The sequence below is a fragment of the Hippocampus bargibanti genome, linkage group LG19 (genome assembly GCF_051943395.1).
Source record: "Hippocampus bargibanti isolate YZ-2025 linkage group LG19, ASM5194339v1, whole genome shotgun sequence".
Classification (NCBI taxonomy): Eukaryota; Metazoa; Chordata; class Actinopteri; order Syngnathiformes; family Syngnathidae; genus Hippocampus; species Hippocampus bargibanti.
This window is the reverse complement of record NC_142752.1, coordinates 11,309,566-11,331,107: the sequence shown is the minus strand read 5'-3', so window position 1 is coordinate 11,331,107 and position 21,542 is coordinate 11,309,566. Positions and strand designations below refer to the sequence as shown.

General features: G+C 42.8%; 2 protein-coding genes and 4 non-coding genes across 6 annotated transcripts; all 6 read left to right on the top strand.

Annotated features, from left to right (window-relative positions):
- Positions 1–1,471: 1,471 nt before the first annotated feature.
- e2f6 (E2F transcription factor 6) lies at positions 1,472–13,694 on the top strand. The gene is made up of 8 exons (XM_089022021.1): positions 1,472–1,694; positions 2,919–3,224; positions 3,407–3,447; positions 5,151–5,203; positions 10,529–10,727; positions 11,661–11,816; positions 11,926–12,040; positions 13,075–13,694. Exons 1-8 carry the CDS (start codon positions 1,578–1,580, stop codon positions 13,243–13,245), a joined length of 1,158 nt encoding a protein of 385 aa, XP_088878147.1. The 5' UTR covers positions 1,472–1,577; the 3' UTR covers positions 13,246–13,694.
- Positions 13,695–14,859: 1,165 nt separating this feature from the next.
- rps7 (ribosomal protein S7) lies at positions 14,860–20,625 on the top strand. The gene is made up of 7 exons (XM_089022279.1): positions 14,860–14,909; positions 15,474–15,559; positions 16,032–16,103; positions 16,788–16,931; positions 17,316–17,380; positions 19,178–19,328; positions 20,512–20,625. The coding sequence occupies exons 2-7, from the start codon at positions 15,485–15,487 to the stop codon at positions 20,587–20,589; spliced, it is 585 nt and encodes a 194-aa protein (XP_088878405.1). The 5' UTR covers positions 14,860–14,909; positions 15,474–15,484; the 3' UTR covers positions 20,590–20,625.
- On the top strand, positions 16,493–16,711 carry LOC148884021 (small nucleolar RNA SNORA73 family). The gene has a single exon (XR_016118558.1). It is a non-coding gene; the product is annotated as a small nucleolar RNA SNORA73 family (small nucleolar RNA).
- Positions 16,986–17,204, top strand: LOC148884020 (small nucleolar RNA SNORA73 family). Its single transcript, XR_016118562.1, has one exon. It is a non-coding gene; the product is annotated as a small nucleolar RNA SNORA73 family (small nucleolar RNA).
- Positions 17,420–17,638, top strand: LOC148884019 (small nucleolar RNA SNORA73 family). Its single transcript, XR_016118559.1, has one exon. It is a non-coding gene; the product is annotated as a small nucleolar RNA SNORA73 family (small nucleolar RNA).
- On the top strand, positions 19,362–19,580 carry LOC148884018 (small nucleolar RNA SNORA73 family). Its single transcript, XR_016118566.1, has one exon. It is a non-coding gene; the product is annotated as a small nucleolar RNA SNORA73 family (small nucleolar RNA).
- Positions 20,626–21,542: the final 917 nt, after the last annotated feature.

The following is a 21,542-nucleotide window of genomic DNA, read 5'->3' as shown; positions in this document are numbered from 1 at the left end:
TTAAGATTTATGGGGACCCGGAAACGGATTATTCTCATTTTTAATGGTTTCCTATGCAAAATTAATGTTTGGATGACACACTTTTCACTTTACGCACACTTTCTGGGAACCAATTAAGTTTGTAAGCTGAGGTATCACAGTACAAGTACATAGACCTTAAAGCCGGATGTCACGGAGATAAAAGAAACACTCAAGGGGCTTTTCAACCTCATGTCTGTCTGATAATGGAACTTGAAGAGGACACCAAACGGCCACCTGACAAAAAAAGGACGCATTTTGTTGGCCTGTCTTGATGAATTGACGTCAAGTAACGTTGCGGCTTTTAGCTTCCCGCTGATAAGTTGCAGCATGTGTTGAATCAATCAAGTTTTTCAAGACCAGGAGACGAAAGCACAATTAAAAGACAGACGCCAGACTAGATGTTCATCACATGTACAGTACAAACTAACGACCATGAAAAAAAAATGCAGATTATAAATACTTGTGTAATGCTGATTATTTATTTGTTTATTTCTTTTGCGGGAGTGGATTAAAAAAAAACAATTTTATTGAACGTAATGCTCCTCTTTTTTTTTGTTGTATTGTTGTCACTTGAATGATTTGATGACCTTTTATGCACATGGCATGAGTTCTTTTCATCTTTTTTGATGTGTGTTGAGGTCATGAGTTCTTATATGCTCGGTTTATTTCAAAGGTGAGTTTTTTTTAATCATGATGGTGTTTGGGATCTTTTGCTCTTCGGAATAAACCCTGTGTTGCAATTCTGCTTGTCACCTCTTCTTGGTGAAAAAGAAGGCTCACACTAATCCTCTTCAAAAAGATAGCTTATTTCACAAGAATTCTTTGATATCAATGTTCCACTTTGGTGTGACTTAAAAAGAATAAATGTTTAAAACTGAATGCTTTTTGAAATGTTGAAAATAAACACATCTATTTTGTAGCATATTGGATTAATTAGTTCATAAATCACGTATTATTTTAAGTACAGTGTTGTATTTTAACATGATCATAGAATTATCTAATCATAAAAAAAAACATTTCAAGGAATAATTACATGCGTAGTGAATACATGCGTATGATAAATACAACACAAATAATTATATATTCAAAAAAATGTTTAAATAATTAAATACAGATTGAAATCGTTGTTTGAAGTTCCTCTTCCTTTCATAACTGTTGCTGTGTTACTTCCGGGTCGAGTGAACGCCGACGTGAATGGCTGCCGCTGCTCAACCGCACAAAAAAAAAAGAGTTAAAAAAATTAGTTATTATCCCGTGACTGGAGTTTTGAAATGCACTTAGAAATTAAATGTATTATTATTATCATTATTAAATCTTCTTTTCCTTTCGGCTTTTCCCATTATTAAATACATTTCGTAAATTTCGTAGTTTCATAGTTCGTTATTGGTACTCCTTACATCTAGAGGGCGCTACCAAAACGAGAAAAACATCCCTTCTACTTCCGAGTTAACGACACACCTCTTCCGGTTTAGAACGGAGCGTGAAGAGGCGAAATAATCAAGAGGTGCTTTTATTTTACACTCCAGCGGACCTCGGGCGGGTTCGGTGCGCTCAGTATGGTCAAGTGTGTTGTTTCCGGATGTCCGAACCGCCTGCTCAACGGTAACCGGGGCGTTTTGAGCCGACCTCCGAAGAGGTTCTTCCCGTTTCCCAAAGACTTGGCGCGGGTCAAGGTAGAGCCACACACCCGTTACCATCAAACAAATAATTTACCATTTGTTGCGCTAGTCATTCTGGCAGCAGTCCTAGCGTTTTAACAGTAACCAAAATGGTAACTTTCCGCAGCGATTGAAAGTACTCACGAGAGAAAAAAAGATGCACAGCTGTGCCAATCATTGGTCTGGGAACTCGACAAACATTTTGTTCTGCGCATGCTCTTAAAAAGGGTATCACATGATCAGCTCACAGGTGACATCAATCATGAAATTTCCCCAATCATGTCTTTGCTTACACACGCACACTCAACACTCCCACTCAAAGACATGTTCACAATTTCATGTAGCAAACCAAAAGAAAAATACGAAAACATTGAAACAAGAAATACATTGTTGTAAAAATAAAAACAACACTTGCAACACTCTGCAAGTTTCAAAATATTTACATTTCTCCAAACAAATATCTCTTGAATCATTCAAGTTTCACTTTTGTCACCGCCTTACTAAGGCACATGATCAGCTCACAGGTGACATCAATCATGAAATTTCCCCAATCATGTCTTTGCCATACACACATACACTCAACACTATTGTTGTCACAATCAATTTTATTCTCCCTTTCCTCCTTCCGCAATACTAACGTGAGCATGTCGTCTCTTCACCTTTGATTTGTTTTGCTTAGCATGTTAGCTAAATGTGGCTGAGGACGTCGTGAGCCCACGATCCTTTGCAACTACTTTTTACATCATAATAATCAACTCGGTTGCACAAGCTTGCAGTCTTGTATAAAATGCCTGAAGACGCTACTCGAGTAAAAAGTACAAATACTTGAATAGAAAGGTTTTTTTTTTTCCCCCCTTTCAGATCCTCTTAATTTTCGTTGCCATATTCACCACATAGAAGTCTCCGCCAAACGTGTGAGCCGATTCCCGAGACCATGAGAAAGTTAACGTGGGTCTCAGGCGAAGGTGCTATTGAAGGATGGAAACGTGTTTGAATGCAGCGGTATACAAACAATATATTCATGCTGTTAACGCAACAAAAACACCCACTATCCACAAGCTGGTATGACTTTAAATAAGTAAAATCAAATATTGCATGATCGTAATTTGCCATAGCATCTAAGTGAGGGTCAGATACGATTTACTTGTGCTAGTTGTCAAATATTCATTCCTACAGCTTCTAATGTGCAGAAACTAGCATGGGAAATGCCTAAGACTTAAACAAAATGATGGTGTTTAGGTATGGCTGGCTGCCCTGCGAGAGACGGACAAGCAGGAAGCGTCAGAGCAGCAGTTGATCTGCGAGGAGCACTTCCTGCCAGAGGACATTACCGACAGTGGCGTCAACAGCGATGCCATTCCCATCATGCCCCCCTACCTGGACGGACCTCTAGGGGCCATCAGCCCCTGGGGAGCCGAATCATCTGAGGAGGACGACCAGTGGGGCACCACTGGTGCTGGTGAGGATGAAGAAGATGAAGATGGGATGGAGGAAGAAGAAAGTGGCCCTCCTGTGGGACCTCCTTCTACACAACCAACGCAGCAGGTTTGACTCCCAACTAGGCATTGTTTCGGGTCTTAACAAGCAGACAATCAATTAATCAATTGCCCATTCTGCCATTTAGAAAATAGAAATAATTTTCGTTATTGTAATTGATCCAGAACTGAAGAAAATGTTGAGCATTAGTTCATGTTGGACTTTTGGACTTTATCAGCTCTTGTTTTCAGGTTCCAAGTGAAACTCAACCTCCGACGGTGACGACATCAAGGTAAGCGTCTACTTTTAAAGGACAACCAACAGCATTTTTTTGTTTCCTAACTGACATCAGAAAAAATTTTTATAGCATCTAAAATACCCAAAACAGACAGGCTGATATTTTTTGTCAAATGCAAAACACCAATAAAAATGAGTTAGTGTCCCATAACTACTTCAAAATGACCCCGGAAATGGCGAGTTTCAGAAGGTCCCGCCCCCTTGTTCGTGATGTCATGCCTTGCTCTAGAATCAGAACAATGGCTTCAGATTCGGAAAAGATGCTTTCTTGTTACTCATCCAGTTATGAATGATTCAAATAGTTCTGAAGAGGAAAGCATAAATGTTTGCAATCGATTAAAGAAGTCCTTCCATATCAATTCGAGCCGCCAGGACTCCAATGTAGCGTCCCAGAAAATGCACAAGATGGCACCCAAGCTCCGTTGGAAATGGGCTGATTTGTCTGCGGGGAATTTGTGTCAGCTAGTATCAAATAGTAGTCTTGGTGCAACAAACAACGATTCACCATCGCGTTATTTATGTGTTTTCCTTCTAATTTGGCCATCAACACGGATCAACGCGAAGTTCTCAGACCAAACAAAGTACCCAAAATGCATGCTGGGTTGCTTTCTCGGTCAGGGGCGTTCCTGACGTGACGCCTCGAAAACAAGACTTCCTGAATATTCAGCGTGAGTCTTAAAACGTAAAATATAGCTATATGCGGTGGAATCTTTGTAAAATGCGCTCCGTAGAAGTCATTTGAAGTGATTTTACAAATTATGGACACAACTTGTCCGGAGGTGTCGGATGTCCTTTAAACAAAGCCTGTTATGACATTCTTTGAGGTGATGCGTCATTCAAATATATTGTCCAACTATTTGGGCATTTCTCTCTTATTGTGATTTAAAGGGCAACCGACGTCACTTTTTTGTTTTTTAACTGACATCAGAAAACCGTTTTATAGTATCTAAAGTACCCAAAACACGCAGTATGATATTTTTATTCAAATGCAAAACACCAATAAAAATGACTTAAAGTGTCCAAAATCTGCAAAAAATTGAGCTGCGAATTGGGCATTTTCAGAAAGTCCCACCCCCAGTTCGTGATGTCACGCCAAGACGTCTTGCATTACTGGAGATTAAAAACAATGGCTTCAGATTCGGAGAATATGCTTTCTTGTTACACATCCAGTTATGAATATGATTCAAATAGTTCTGAAGAGGAAAGCATACATGTTTGCAATCGATTAAAGAATTTATTCCGTGTCATTTTGAGGCAAACAGGTGGGGGGGATGTCTCACCCAAAAAGAGGCAAAAAATGGCCACCGAGCTGTGAGGAATGAATCAGCCCGTTTTCACAGGCTGATAGATTCGTTCCATGGAGCTTGGCCTCCCTCTGCTGGCGGCTTTTGGATGTAACACAGTTTTAAAAAAAACAGTACAGCAAAATACAATGACGTGATGGAAAGATGCAACAATGCGTCTTTTTTACGTCTGGAGGCGATCCTTTTCTGACGTCACGTGAGGACTCGTCACCAACTCAAAAACAAGATTTCCTGAATGTTCAGCGCGAGTCTAAAAACGTAAAATATGGCTATATGCTGTGGAATATTACTAAAATACGCCCAGTAGAAGTCATTTGAAGCCATTTTACAAATTATGGACACAACTTGTCCGGAGACGTCGGTTGTCCTTTAAAATGGAAATTTTTGTCTACAGTGTGGACCTTCAATCTCAAGAGGAGCTTCAGACAAAGACGCCATGCAGAAACGGTGCGCATCTTTAAAAAAAGTTTGTGCAATGACCTGCAGGCCAAATATCTTTTAATACCTCCTTAACTCATTCACTGCCAGACATATGCAGCAACAACAGTAATAATCATAATAATAATAATGTTATTATAGCGGCCCGGTAGTCGAGTGGTTAGCACACCGGCTCGCAGAGGTTGCCGGTTCCTCCCTGTGTGGCGTTTCCCCGGGCCCGCGTGGGTTTTCTCCGGGTCCTCCAGTTTCCTGCCACACTCCAAAAACATGCATGGCAGGCAGATCGGCCACTCCGAATTGTCCCTAGGTGTGAGTGTGACAGTGACTGTTGTATGTCTTTGTGTGCCCTGCGATTGGCTGGCAACCAATTCAGGGTGTCCCCCGCCTCGTGCCCGAATACAGCTGAGATAGGCTCCAGCACCCCCCACGACCCTGATGAGGAATAAGCGGTACGGAAAATGGATGGATGGATGGATGTTATAATAATAATAATCCATCTCATTAGTAAGCGCCTTTCAAAACTCTCAGTCACTTTACAGTCACTGGATCAGTTTTTCTGTGGGTGAGAAGCGGCAGCCACACGCACCAGTGTTCACTCAACCCGGAAGTAACTCAAATAGATAGAAAGCCAACAGGTAGCCAGATAGCTAGTCAATAGATAGCTAATAGATACCCAGCTAGCTAGCTGGATAGATAGCTAACAGATAGCCAGCTAGCTAGATAGCTAATCATAATGATAATAATACATTTCATTTGTAAGCGCCTTTCAAAACTCCTAAGGTCACTTTACAGTCACTGGATCAGTTTTTCTGTGGGTGAGCAGCGGCAGCCACATGCACTCAACCCGGAAGTAACTCAAATAGATAGAAAGTGCGCCAGCTAGCTATTAGATAGCCAACAGATAGCTAGCAAGCCATTAGATAGCCAGCTAGCTAATAGATAGCTAGCTAGCTGGATAGATAGACAACAGATTCCAAAAAGGGTGGACGGCTTTGATTTGCAACTTTATTGGTAGCTGGCGGAATTCAATCGGCGGCGGGTGCGCCGGCTACCCTGCTCCTTGTCTTTCTTCTTGTGACCCGACACGATGTCATCGATGTGCAGCAACAAGATGGCCGTCTGCGGAGAAAGCGGGTCAGAACGGGGCGAGGAGAGCACGACAATATGTCCTCTCCTGTTCCAGGGTTTTTGTCATTGTCACTTGAATTCCAGGGCCCACAGAATATTGAGTTTTAGGACTACATAAACATTCAAGACAGCGTTAGAAACCTTAGACTCTCTTCTTTCATTTGAAAAAGGAGTTAATTCCAAAATTATATGAGTCTGAAGTTATATGAACTTGAAATAAGGACAGCTGCCCAAAATACAATTATTTTCTTTTTTTGTTTCGTTTTTTGACTTTGTTACTTCCGGGTTGAGTGAACGCTAGCGCGTATGGCTGGCGCTGCTCCCCCGCAGAAAAAATATCCTGTGACTGTAAAGTGTTCTTGAGAGTTTTGACAGGCGCTTTGAAATGAAATGTATTATTATTCCGGGTCGAATGTACGCTGGCGCGCTTTTGGCTGCCGCTGTTCGCCCGCAAACATTTTGGCTTCTTTTTGTTTTTTACGATTCCTGTACCACTGGAAATACTCGACAGTCACCAGAGGAACTTATGGTCGAACTCCAATCTGCTTTGGCTGTCGGATCGTCTCGTGATTCCGGTCGTTTATCCGGACCGCGAACAAGAACACGGACGATCTCCACCCACCTGTACCCGCTGTTAAGGGCTAACCTGGGCGCTGCCTGTCTCTGGACGTTGCTGGGTGCTATCATGTCGCTCCTCCAACGACCCGTTGGACGGCTGCAATATTCGGCGTCAGAGCTGCTTGAACTCCGCTCCCGGTGGACGAGCGTGCCACAGGCGATTTTCCGATTCCCGGAAATCGCTCGCCGCCCTTCCCGGAGATATATCCACCGCGGATCACGTCGAGACTTTCACCTCGACGACTCCAAGGATATCACCTCCCTGTGGTCATCTTTCCGCCGGCCACGCAGAGGTTACAGCCGCTCCGTGCAACACCGTGTGTTGGCCGGCCTGGCTAGGTCGGCCAATACCCCTCAAAATGACACCACCAGCGTCACTTTCGGCCTCCTGAACATCCGCTCGCTTACGGGTAAGGGTTGTCTTATCCAAGACATCCTTAGTGACCGTAAGCTGGACTTCTTCTGTTTGAATGAGACCTGGCAAACAGCGGGGGACTTTTCCGAGTTGAACGACACGACGCCACCTGGGTTTGTTTACCTCTCAAAACCCCGCCTCTCGGGCCGCGGAGGCGGTCTCGCGATATTTTACCGCGAGATCTGGAAAGTCACTCAAGTACCAGTCCCGGAAACTCTCTCATTTGAATGCCTTGCGTGTCAAATTTCTGGTCCATCTCCCACAGTTATAGCCACTGTATATCGTCCCCCTAAACCACATCGTGACTTTTTAAAAGACTTCTCAGCCGTCCTCACACACCTCTCCACTCTGTCACCAAATATTATTATCCTTGGGGACTTCAACATACACATTGACAATTCCACCCATCCCCTCACCAAAGACTTTATTTCCTCATTGGAGAGTTTTGGCTTACACCAATTCTCTGATTTCCCCACGCATATAAAAGGGCATATCCTGGACTTAATATGCTGCTGTGGTTTTACCCCCGCCAACTGCACAGCAAACGAACTTCCTGTAACGGACCATTTCCTCGTCTCATTTAACGTTCCCATCACACTCTCTCTCCCCAAGCCACCGCGCATCATCACTTATCGGAACATCCAACACATTGACACTGTCACCCTCACTGCAATGGCTGCCAACCTCAAACCGGACTACAACTCCCCCCCTGATGAACTTGTTTCCCAATACAACATGGACCTTGCACACATGCTCAACACCCTTGCTCCTGTTAAATCCCGGTCAGTCCAATTCACTCGATCCGCCCCTTGGTTCACCGCCCAACTCCGCTCCACCAAGGCGAAAACTCGGCAGCTGGAAAGACTTTACAGAAAGACCGGCCTCACCACCCACCAGGACATGTACACAGCTCACCTCACCCACTACAAGGACTCTATCACACGCGCAAAATCGGAATACTATTCTGGACTGATTGATGCTAACAGTGGGAATTCACGGACTCTGTTTTCCCTATACAACAAAATCATTCAACCCCCTATCTCTCTCCCCCCACACTTTCACTCCTCAGACACCTGCAACGCACTACTTCTGTTTTTCACTGAAAAGATCAACAAGATCCACCAGCACCTCGGCTCCTCTGTATCCCCCCCCTCCCCCAACCTTCCTACTCCCTATCAACTGCTGTCGTCTTTTGAACTCCCTCATCCCTCCTTACTTTCTGACCTCATCACCAAGTCCAAGAATTCCACCTGTCAACTTGACCCCCTCCCTACTGTCCTCATCAAATCTTGTCTACCTGCTCTCCTCCCTTTTATTTCAGCTATTATTCACTCCTCACTGTCCACTGGAATTGTTCCTGTCCCTCTTAAAACCGCAGCTGGAACACCAATCCTGAAAAAACTTGGTTCAGATCCCAATGATTTCAATAACCTACGTCCAATTTCGCATCTTCCATTTATCGCTAAAATTCTCGAAAAAACCGTCGCCTGTCAACTCCACTCTCACCTCACTCACAATAACCTCTACGAACAATTCCAGTCTGGTTTCCGTCCCCGCCACAGCACTGAATCAGCCCTCATAAAAATCACGAACGACCTTCTCATAGCAGCAGATACCGGCTCCCTCTCTATTCTCATCCTTCTTGATCTATCTGCGGCCTTTGACACAATTTCTCACCCCATCCTGCTCAACCGACTCTCCACTCTAGGCGTGACACACACCCCACTCAGTTGGTTTCACTCCTACCTCACTGGCCGCTCACAGTTTATCCAAATTACCTCATTCACTTCACGGTCCTCCCCTGTGTCTTCTGGTGTGCCCCAAGGTTCTGTCCTGGGGCCCCTTCTCTTTATTATATACCTTCTTCCCCTTGGTGATATCTTCCGCAAATTTGGAATTCATTTTCACTGCTTCGCGGATGACACCCAGCTCTACCTCTCCAGTAAACCCGACGCCTCTCTTCCACCTGCATCCCTTACACTTTGCCTCTCAGAAATCAAATCCTGGTTTTCTCATAACTTTCTCAAACTAAACAGCGAAAAAACTGAACTTCTCCTTGTCGGTACAAAATCCACCCTGCACAAAGCAAACAGTTTCTCTCTCACCATTGACAATTCTACCGTGTCCCCCGCCCGTCAGGTTAAGAGCCTGGGTGTCATCCTTGATAGCACACTATCTTTTCACTCCCACATAAATAACATAACCCGGTCTGCATATTTTCACCTCCGCAATATCAATTGTCTCCGTCCCTCTCTCACCCCTCACACCACTGCTATCCTCGTCCACAGTCTCGTCACCTCCCGTATCGATTATTGTAATTCACTTCTTTTCGGGGTCAATCAAAAATGTCTCCATAAACTCCAACTAGTCCAAAATTCCTCAGCCCGGATCATCACAAAAACCCCCTCATTTCACCACATCACTCCTGTCCTCCAACAGCTCCACTGGCTCCCTGTTAAACTCCGTATTGAATTCAAGATACTTCTGTTTACATTTAAAGCCATCCATAACCTTGCCCCCCCCTATCTGTCTGACCTAATTCAAATCTCCGTTCCTACTCGGGCCCTCAGATCCTCTTCCTCCCTCCACCTCTACACGCCCTCTGCCCGTCTCACAACGATGGGGTGCAGAGCTTTCAGCCGCTCCGCTCCTAAACTCTGGAACTCACTTCCACCCAACATCCGCAACATTGACTCCCTTCCTACTTTCAAATCTCACCTGAAAACCCACCTCTTTAAACTTGCTTACATGGTCTAATTTATTATGCTGTTTTATTATTTATTGCTTTATGCATGATTTTACTGTTTTGTGTGTTGTCTTTGTTGTAAAGTGTCCTTGAGTGTTCAGAAAGGCGCTTGTAAATTAAATGTATTATTATTATTATTATTATTATTATTATTATTATTATTACAATACCCATATTGGTTTATATAGAACTTGATCAACAGCTAAACCTGGAACTAACATAGAAAAGTGGGAAATGCTATCCCCTTGTGGAAAAGAAAAAGCATTGCCAGAGGCCATGGCTGGCCCAAGCATGAAAAAACAACCCGAACAAATTCAGGAATGGCGCTCTACATCATATTTTCAATTCCCGAATAAATTTGTCAATGGCAGTGAATGAGTTAATGGTGTTTTTATCATTCATCCTTCTCTCAATGCTTTCCCCTTAGCTGTCCCATTTCCAGATGTGTCACTGGCGTTGTTGACCCGGCGTCTGCTGGAGCTCCTGCTGGTGTCTCCGGACAGTTGGCTGGACATCCACCAAGCGGCCAGTAGGCTGCAGACTCGCAAGTGTCACCTCTACGACATTGTCGCCATGCTGGAGGGCATCAGTGTTGTTCAGAGGAGGTCGCGTGGAGTCAAATGGATGTGAGTGTGTTCGTGCATACAGTGATACCTCGATTTACGAACCCCTTGGCTTACGAACTTTTCGGTTTACGAACGTTAAATTTACGAACATTTTACCTTGGCATACAAACTTTTTTGGGGATACACACGTAGCTGCCTCAATGAGTGATGTGTCTGTCGTTCGCGAACAAGCCCGTTCTTCTAACAACAAAATGGCAGTCGTCTGTTTTTGTCCTCTATTCCCCGCCCCTAATCTTCGGTTAAAGCGATTGGTCAAGAACGCAGCAGTGAGGGGAGGTGGTTTAAACATTAGACAGGCAGACGACAGTGAGAGAGTTTCAACTTTGATAGTTCAAAGGCAGAGTGTAGACTGCAAGGTTAAAATTCCCATCAATCAGTCTCCACAAATCACCCGCACAAGCCATCTGTACACTTGATGCAAAAAGCTATCAACCCAGCTAAACAGTGCTCAATTGATGAGGAACCAGATAAAAAGAGAGTAGAGAAAGCACCTACAAGGGATCATGCCTCAAGCTGAAAGAAGAAGGTTACGTTCCTCATCAAGTGTTTAATACTGATGAAACCGGCCACTCCATTCCATCAAGCCGTCAATGACCATCACAAAGGTCAATAAAACCACTTTATTATACAATACGGTTTATTTATTTAATTATAATACCATAGCACATTTATTATACATAAAATAAGGTATGTTTTGTGTAGTTTTGAGGCTTAGAAAATTAGAAAGTAGAAAATTATGTTTTATGGGGACCCGGAAACGGATTATTCTCATTTTAATGGTTTCCTATGGGAAATTAATTTTTGGGAAACACACTTTTCACCTTAGACACTGTCTGGGAACCAATTAAGTTCGTAAGCCAAGGTATCACTGTACTTGTGAATTTTTTAGAATTATTAATCACATCCAAAATGCAATTCTTCTTGCCCATCTAGAGGCCAGTGTCCAATCTCCCAATTTCTCTGGAAGACTGAGGAGAGGTTCCGTAAGGAGCTGGAGAACCTGAAGCTCGAGGAGAGCACGCTGGACAGCCTCATCAAAAGCTGCGCACAGCAACTGTTCGACATGACAGACAATGAAGAAAACGCAACATATCCTTTGAACCGCCACCGCCCTGTTTCGTTCGTCTGTATGATCGTGCAAGCAATAAGAGGTCCAAAATGAAAGTCAGCCGCCGTTTTTCTTAACATATGTGTGCACGCTCGCCTACGTCACGCACGAGGACGTCAGCCAGGTTGCCGCCTTCCAGGACCAAACAGTCATCGTTGTCAAAGCGCCTGAAGAAACCAAGCTGGAAGTCCCGACGCCCACACAGGTAAACATTCTCAAGAAGGGTCCTTTTAAAACATGAATTTAGTAAAATGTGTTGACAAAAGGAAGACTTTAACCAACATGACACACTTACAGTGATACCTCAGCTCACGAACTTAAAAAAAAGTGTGCCTTCCAAATATTAATTTCCTCTAGGAAACCTTTAAAAATTAGAATAATCAGTTCCCAGGTCCCCATAAAACATAATTTTCTACTAAATAAGCCTTAAAACTACACAAAATATACCTTGTTTTTGTACGACAGATATATGTATAATAAATGTGCTATTGTATTGTAATTAAATAAATAAACTGTACTGTATAATAGTCGTTTTATTTACCTTTGTGATGGTCGTTGATGTAGTTGCCTCTTGATGATATCCGAGTGAAGTTGCCGTGCTTTCTCGCCGATAATACCCTCATTCACACTCCCCTGCTAGCTACTTTTCGTTAATCCAAATCAACAGAAGTTTTTCAACCTCTTGCCTATTGCCTGAGACCGTTTCTTAGACAACACAGAAACACCCTTAGCCACACATAGCAATGGTCGACTTAGCATACTGGTACTGGGACGCTAAGTCACACAAACGCACACCTTGTTTGTGTTTTTCAATGATCTCCTTCTGCTCGACCGTAATTTTCTTTTGTGTCCTCTTTGGCTTAACACTAGCCTGTGGTGGGGTCTTTTTTTATCCCAAAAAAGCAAATGTATCCATTCGATAGCAAACCACGTATGCAGTCAGAGAAAGGATGTGTGGGCCATGTGGTTTGGTGTTCTTCCGCCGAAAACGAGTCCGCCAGCCATTGTGGCGCTCCGTATGTTACCCGAAAACTAGTTTGTATTCCAAGATTATATTCTCGCTAATTTAATGGTCGTAAAGCGAAATGTTCGTTAGCTAAAGCGTTCGTAAGCCGAGGTATCACTGTATTTTCTTAGCTTTATTTCGTGAAATCAATCTGAAATTTTGTTTGAAGACCATATGGCCCTGCTCTATTCAGGATTTGACATGATTTGTGTGTGTGTCTGTGCACCGAGCAGGACAACATCAAGGTACACCTGAAAGGCGGCAATGGTCCCATCGTGGTGATGACTTGTGATCTGGGCACAGGGAGTGTGCCAGTTAAGGAGGAGATGAGCGGCTGTTTCATGACGCTGGAGGAGAGTCGCATACAGATACAAACTTTGCACACGCGCAAGACCGTCCAGTAGAAGAGGAATATTTGGGCATTCTGGATATTCAAGGATAAGAATGCCACATGTTACTTTTGTAAGCAAACATTTACCCCCAAAGCCTGGAAAAAAAGCCTCTGAGAGCAACACAAGTGGTTCTTCTCTGACGTTTTATGTTGTGAAAGTTAACTAACAATAAACGGAGACGGTTCGTTTAAGGAAAGTGTCAAAACGTCTGAGGAAATGTTAACTGTGAACCTCAAGGAGGCGCTAGTTGTCCTTACAGTCATGCTGGGATGCTGAACTAAACCCCTTTACGTGGGCATTTTTTTTGTAAAGCACCAGGGGAGATTTGTCAATGTGGGTTATTCTCATCAGACGAACGCGCGCTTTAAAAATTGCTTTCTTTGAAATGTACACTTTGTTCTGTATTACATGAATTGATGTAATTTTTTGAGATGTAAATTAAAAAAAATAACTGAACACAATGAATTTTTGGCCTTCATGTCATTAAGTAATAACATTACACTATGAAGCTGCCCTGTACCTTCGATATTTTTAAGCACATGTGGGTTGAAGTATGTTACTAACTATACTGTACTATTTTATTTGGAACATTAAAGGACAACCGACGTCTCCGGACAAGTTGTGTCCATAATTTGGCAAATGGCTTAAAATGACTTCTACTGAGCGTATTTTACAAAGATTCCACGGCATATAGCTATATTTTACGTTTTGAGACTCGTGCTGAATATTCCGGAAGTCTTGTTTTTGAGTTGGTGACGAGTCTGTATGTGACGTCACTGAAGGAACGCCCCTGACCGAAAAAAAAAGGACACATTGTAGCAGTCCTTCCGTCACGTCAATGGTTGTTTGGTCTGAAAACCTCGTGTTGCGCCAGAAGAGGGCGTCCAAGCTCCATATAAGGAATTTATCAGCCTGTGGATACGCAATACACTGTCATGTCTACAAGAGGTCGCCATTTTCTGCCTCTTTTCTGGGACGCTACATTGCAGTCCAGATGCCTCAAAATGACACGGAATAAATTCTTTAATCGATTGCAAACGTGTATGCTTTCCTCTTCAGAACTATTTGAATCATATTCATAACTGGATGTGTAACAAGAAAGCATATTCTCCGAATCTGAAGCCATTGTTTTGATTCTCCAGCAATGCAAGACGTCTGGGCGTGACGCCACGAACTGGGGGCGGGACTTTCTGAAAATGCCCAATTCGTAGCTCAATTTTTGGCAGATTTAGCACACTTTAAGTCATTTTTATTGGTGTTTTGCATTTGAATAAAAATATCATACTAAGTGTTTTGGGTATTTTAGATGCTATAAAACGTTTTTCTGATGTCAGTTAGGAAACAAAAAAGTGACGTTGGTTGTCCTTTAAGAAGGCATTTATCATTTACTTTGGTGATCTATTAAAGCTTGTATTTTTAATCTTGTCACGATTCAAGTGGCTATTAAATATTTGTAATCATTGTAAACGAAAAGTCAAATTATGTACCAATGAAAAATCCGAGAAAGAAGATAAATTCTAATTTTCTACATCATTTATATCCGGGTGAATACAAATTCTCGCGATAACCTGAGGACGAGATCCAATGTTCTCTCGCGACAAATTTCCTTCCCTCAGCTGTGCATTAATGCAATTCTCGCGATGATCTGGCCTCTTCCTTGGCCGTCTGTGACTGAGGTTAGTCGTGATACAATAGCTGGAAGGTCTTTATTCTTCATAATATGGCCAAATAAGCTTGAATTGACATATTTTTGTAGCGTGAACAATTTTTACACACGTGATGGCTTAGATTGAGTACTTTGTAGTGTCGGATGGCAGTTTTAAACAACGCAACAAAGCGTGGTGTAGCTCGAGTGAATGCTAGTTGCAATGAGTCGCGGCGTTGCCCCTGCATGTGTTCGATTTAGACAGTTATTTTTAAGACCTTACCGCGGATAAAGAACAGATTGTTTTAAATGAGTCCGTCGTGTTTTGTTTAAATGTAATCCTGCTAGTTAGACGTCCATGCAATTGCCACAGTGTATGCTGCGGTTTGGCTAACTGCTTACCAAGGCAGCAGTCTCACTAATATGCTAACTAGCTCATTTTTTTAATGTATACTTTTAATTTTTAAAGACATACCCATAAACTATCTTAGCCAATTACAGACCACAATATTGCTTGCCAGTCTTTGCTTGTATCGTAACTAACTCGAGCTGCTGTGTTGTGTTGAAGTCCAAATGAAACGTGATTTGTTTGCAGAGACAACGGCCATGTTCAGCACGAGTGCAAAAATTGTAAAGCCAAATGGCGAAAAGCCAGACGAGTTTGAGTCGGGGATATCCCAGGTAAGTGGTAGGTATGTGTGTAAAATTTCTAAGATTTTGTGATGCACGCGAGACCGGCGTTAACAGACAAATTGTTAACTGGTAAATCAACATCAGATTTAGCGGAATCTTGTAAAAGAACATAAGAGATGTGCATATGGATTTTGAACATAGCCTTGCTCATATTGAAGTTGTTAAGAGGGTTTGTTGTGTTTTAAATGTAAACATTGTAATGTTAACAGTTTTGTTAAGTTGAAATCCCCAAATACAACGAAGCCTACTAAACAGCCGTTCTGGTGCAACTCCAAATGCCCCAGAGAGTGATTGGCATGACCCCGCAAATTTAATTTGTGCCCTAAAAAACATGTGTATCCGAGCTAACTCGATTATTATTTTTATTTTTGTTGGATTGATAGGTTTTTTTTCATTGGCGTGAACGTTTGTCTTGACGTTTCAATATTTTATTTTTTGTGTGTGCTCTTTTTCCCCGAAGGCTCTGCTCGAGCTGGAGATGAACTCTGATCTCAAGGCTCAGCTAAGAGAACTCAACATTACTGCAGCAAAGGTGAATTCAGTAATCATTTTTTACCCCCCCCCCCCCCCCCCCCCCCCCACACACACACACACACACACATGGGAAATCTTGTTTCAGGCCGGTGGAGCCCGATTCAAGCTCTCTTTCACTTAAGCTGACCAATCATTGTGGAGTAAATATTACATGTGGAGTAAATTTAACTGATATTTCCTGAAATTTTACTGAAGCATGTGATTGTGCCATATATTCATTCCTACAGCCTAAACATCTCTCTGAGATAATTGTCAATTTGGGTCGTTTGCATTTTAATAGTCCTGCTGTGGGCTGTCAACAAGTTTACAGTAAATTTGCCCTTGCATTGCTTGGCCAGCTGTCTATGGAGTCGGGTGTCATTGTCCTTTTTGCTGCTTGCTTCAAATCCGACGTGGACATCCAGCGAGTGTCTCTCCTGGCTCTGTCCTAGTGGCGTATGGGAGCGTAGCCTCGTGCTAAGACGTATATTCCCCTTCCACAACGTCGCACAACAAGTTCCGTCCCCGACTTTATGGTTGGCGAGGATGAACGGCCTGTATATTCCTACAACTTCCCAGAGTCCTTTGGGGCCATGACTGGGGAGCCAAACCATGCAGTGCACATTCCCCGAATGGTCGTTTGACAACAAGGTGTTTGAATTTGTAACGCTGACTTTGTTTCTGTCTTCGTCACCCCGAACAGGAGATCGAAGTTTCTGGCAACAAGAAAGCCATCATCATCTTCGTTCCCGTTCCTCAGCTGAAGTCCTTCCAGAAGATTCAAGTGCGCCTGGTCCGCGAATTGGAAAAGAAATTCAGCGGAAAGCACGTGGTCTTCATTGCACAGGTTAGGGGAGAGACGGCGGTAGTGTATATATATATATATATATATATATATTCCTTGACGTGGGCATCCAGTGAGTTTCTCTCATGGCTCTGTCCTAGTGGCGTATGGGAGCGTAGCCTCGGGCTAAGACGTACATTCCCGTTCCACAACGTCATACAAAAAGTTTCGTCCCCGACGTAACTGTCGGCGAGGATGAACGTCCTGTATATTCCTACAACTTCCCAGAGTCCTTTTGGGCTGTGACTGGGGAGCCAAACCATGCAGTGCACATTTTTTTCCTAATGTTTTAGTGACTTCTATTTTAATAACAAGGCTGCCTAAATCATGCAGTCTGAAAGAGATATCGGTGTACTTGATATATTGGTGTCTGTGCTTGACTTACAGAGGAGAATTCTACCCAAGCCCACCAGGAAAAGCCGCATTAAGAATAAGCAGAAGCGACCAAGGAGGTGAGTGGAAAGACCCTACCCCCACTTGTCGTATAGAATCCGACGTGGACATCCAGCGAGTGTCTCTCCTGGCTCCGTCCTAGTGGCGTATGGGAGCGTAGCCTCGTGCTAAGACGTACATTCCCATTCCACGACGTCGCACAGCAAGTTCCGTCCCCGACTTTATAGTTGGCGAGGATGAACGTCCTGTATATTCCTACAACTTCCCAGAGTCCTTTGGGGCCATGACTGGGGAGCCAAACCATGCAGTGCACATTTTAAAGCCTGAAACCAGCGCTTTTGGTCTTTCAAAAAATGGGAATTCTGTCAATGTTCTGGCAACAGATTGGATTGGATTTACCTTTATTCGTCTCGCAGTGGAGAAATTGACGTTTCAAAGCAGGAAAGTTATGATAGGAAGATGAAAGAAAGAAGTAGAAAAATATACAGGAGTTGCTGGAAAGGCATCCACTTTTACAGCGCCATGTTGAAGTCAAAAGAACTCAAAAAACTAAATAACATTAATATCACAGCTGATTGTTGTGACTCAAATATATTGAATTGTGTTCATGTGTATTCTGTTTCTAATTCCAAATGGTCTGTGATTGGGGCACTGATTATTGCCCAAGTCCTCCAAAGAGCCAGTCTCTTCTTATTTTGAGCCACACTCCACTTCTTCTATGACTGTCACACCATGTTTTTGTGGTTCAGTGTGTAATTTGACCCCAGTTCAAATGTTCTAAGTTGATATTTTAAAGCCACATATGGGCTTGCCGTTTTTCTGTTAGGCAGCATCAGTTGATGAGTTGCTTCATTGCATGTTATTCAGGAAAGTTGTTGTTTTTGATGATAGCAGACTCAATTGCTCACATCAATTGGTGAATGGCGCGCTTGAAATCCATGAACAGACCTACATTTTCTGTTTATAAGAAAGGCTAAGAGGCGCAATTGGTTTAAAAATAGGCAAATTTTTTGAAAGTGGGGGTACACCCACCTCTCCGAAGTGGCTGCGTGCGGGAATACTGCACAATGACTGAAGCACGTTGAGCACCTCATGAACCCTCATCCTACACGTCTTATTAGGGTCCTTAAATATTTTGTACTGGCTTGAATTCGATCACGTATGTGTGGTTATTGAGTAGCAGTTGCTGCCACACCTCTAAAAGGGTGCCATTACCGCAGGAATGGTTTCACCTTCTTTTGGCTCCCAAATGGCTCCTCAGTTTTTTGTTGTTGTTGCTTAAATTAACTACAAAAATCATGTAAAATTATGCGAAACACGAAACTAAAAAACAAGTCTGCTCCCATTTCTAGCTCCTTTTTAAGATCCGGCTCTCTTCGTTCACTTCAGAGATCCGGCTCGTTTGCGAACGACACATCACTATAATCGGGTAGCTTCTAGCATCACCATTGCATGTGACCTTGACCTTTATTGCTCTTCCGCTAGACGTTAATGCCCCTACGCTGGAACACGCTAAGAAAAAATATCCTGTAACTGTAAAGTGTCCTTGAGAGTTTTGAAAGGCGCTTATAAATGAAATGTATTATTAGTATTATAAGAGGCCTTCATGGAACTGCACGCAGAGCATTTAGTAATCATGGCCGCCAACCCTTCATTGTTTGAGTGCCTTTTATGCAACTTGTGGTTCAAAAATTAGCTCAATGTTAGAATTAACGTGTGTTGATCTTTTCAAGAGCCAATATGTTTTCAATCAGAATTTATATTTCAAATAAGCGACGGCGCTCGTGGCAACTATGAATCTTTTTTCTCTCTTTTACCATGCCGCGTTAACGAGTTGTTTTTGTACTCACACCCAGTCGCACACTGACGGCAGTCCACGACGCCATCTTGGAGGACTTAGTGTTCCCCAGTGAAATCGTGGGCAAGCGAATCCGCGTCAAGCTGGACAGCAGCCGGCTCATCAAGGTCCACCTGGACAAGGCGCAACAGAATAACATGGAACACAAAGTAGGTGCAACGCTTTGCCGCGTCCCCGGTTAACTGACGTGGACATCCAGCGAGTGTCTCTCCTGGCTCTGTCCTAGTGGCGTATGGGAGCGTAGCCTCGCGCTAAGACGTACATTCCCATTCCACGACGTCGCACAACAAGTTCCGTCCCCGACTTTATGGTTGGTGAGGATGAACGTCCTGTATATTCCTACAACTTCCCAGAGTCCTTTGGGGCCATGACTGGGGAGCCAAACCATGCAGTGCACAATTAAAATGCCTCAACAAATCATGAAAAGGCTTGTGGTACCTTAAAGGACAACCGACACCTCCGGACAAGTTGTGCCCATAATTTGTAAAATCACTTCAAATGACTTCTACTGAGCACATTTGACAAAGATTCTACCGCATATCGCTATATTTTACGTTTTAAGACTCACGCTGAATATTCAGGAAGTCTTGTTTTGAGTTGGTGACGAGTCCGTACGTGACGTAACGGTAGGTATCGTTTGGTTGGTCTGAAAACTTCGTGTTGATGGCGAAATTAGAAGGAAAACGCATAAATAACGTAATGGTAAATCGTGTGTTGCACCAAGACTACTGTTTGATACTCGCTGACACAAATTCCCAGCAGATAAATCAGCCCATTTCTAATGGAGCTTGGGCGCCATCTTGTGCATTTTCTGGGACGCTACATTGCTGTCATGGAAGGCTCGAATTGATATGGGAGGACTCCTTTAGCCGAATGCAAACATTTATGCTTTCCTCTTCAGAACTATTTGAATCATATTAATAACTGGATGAGTAACAAGAAAGCATCTTCTCCGAATCTGAACTCCGTGAGGCCATTGTTTTGTTTCTAGAGCAAGGCAAGACGACCTGGCGTGATGTCACGAACTGGGGGCGGGACTTTCTGAAAAAAGTTTGGAGCTGATTTGTGGCAGTTTTTGGACCTTTTAAGTTATTTTTATTGGTGTTTTGCATTTGACAAAAATATCAGCCTGCGTGTTTTGGGTATTTTAGATGCTATAAAACGTTTCTGATGTCAGGAAACAAAAAAAATGGTGTCGGTTGTTCTTTAAGATTTTTCACAGGTGTTACTGAATATTTTCCTCATAAATGGGTATCATTATTTAGGCATGAGACTGGTAAATGAAAGTACCATTGCGTTGATGTTGGGACACTTATAAATGTTTGGTTTCAGGTGGAAACGTTCTCTGGCGTCTACAAGAAGCTCACAGGCAAAGAAGTGGTTTTTGAATTCCCCGAATACCAGCTCTAAATGCACATGGCAAAATAAATTTGTGTTCTGTACAAACGCCTCGTGTTGTGTCTTTGCTCATCGGAAGAAAGATTTTGAGCTAGACGTGATTCATCTTTGCAATTCTGAATTGTTTGTTTCCTTTTGCCTTCTGAAAATATTTCTGTAAAGCAGTGATTCTCAATCTGTTTGCTGTGAGAGATTATCAGGTGTTATACAATGTCAATTTATTATTGTCCACCGCATATATGCTTATATATGCTAATCACGCTTTTTGACTAGATGACAGAATCTGCATGATTAGCTGGTATGTTATATCCAATTTTGCTAAATTGCGTTCCGTGAGACTTTCAGATTTGCAATCTACCTTGGCTAAATGAAGGTTGGGAGACTGCTGCAAAGGTTCTCCCATCGCTTTCTTTGACTTTCAAACCTGCAATCCAGTCCCTGTACCTCACATCAATTTCCTAAGAGTTGATGTGTCAACAATGCATAAATGTAAGCATGTAAAAGCAGTTTGAAAGCTTTTAAAACTTGACTAAGGCGGCATGGTATGGAAGAGTTTTGAGGAGATATATCTTCCCAAAGTTTGGGTTTGAATCCTCTCGATGTCCACATTCAACATTTTTTACAAGTTAAGAACAAAAACCTTTGGGTATTTGGATTAATACACTGCCATTTTATCATGTTACATCAAGCAACGTAAACACCAAACTTCGTTGGATGACCGCCATTAAAATGAGCTTTTATGCCGTTAGTGTTCATTTCAAGATGGACGCATCTCGGTGGCGAACTTGATTAGGATTCATAAAAGTTGAGCTTTTCTTAGGCTTTTTAGACGAATTAGACTGATATCGTTGTGTATTTGTTTTTACGTGTCCGTTATCGCCACAAACTGTTAAATCTAATTTTAAGCGATTTTTTAGACCTTGAAAATCGCAAAACTTTGGTTTGCCGCCTTCTCACGTGATTGG

What these genes read in the sequence shown, in the direction of transcription:
- e2f6 (XM_089022021.1), top strand. Translation starts at nt 1,578, where the DNA reads ATGGTCAAGTGTGTTGTTTCCGGATGTCCGAACCGCCTGCTCAACGGT. An exon ending in GACAATGAAGAAAACGCAAC is followed by an intron (nt 11,817 to 11,925) that starts ATATCCTTTGAA and finishes ATATGTGTGCAC; the next exon opens with GCTCGCCTACGTCACGCACG. An exon ending in AAGTCCCGACGCCCACACAG is followed by an intron (nt 12,041 to 13,074) that starts GTAAACATTCTC and finishes TGCACCGAGCAG; the next exon opens with GACAACATCAAGGTACACCT.
- rps7 (XM_089022279.1), top strand. Translation starts at nt 15,485, where the DNA reads ATGTTCAGCACGAGTGCAAAAATTGTAAAGCCAAATGGCGAAAAGCCA. An exon ending in TTGAGTCGGGGATATCCCAG is followed by an intron (nt 15,560 to 16,031) that starts GTAAGTGGTAGG and finishes TTTTCCCCGAAG; the next exon opens with GCTCTGCTCGAGCTGGAGAT. An exon ending in TCAACATTACTGCAGCAAAG is followed by an intron (nt 16,104 to 16,787) that starts GTGAATTCAGTA and finishes CACCCCGAACAG; the next exon opens with GAGATCGAAGTTTCTGGCAA.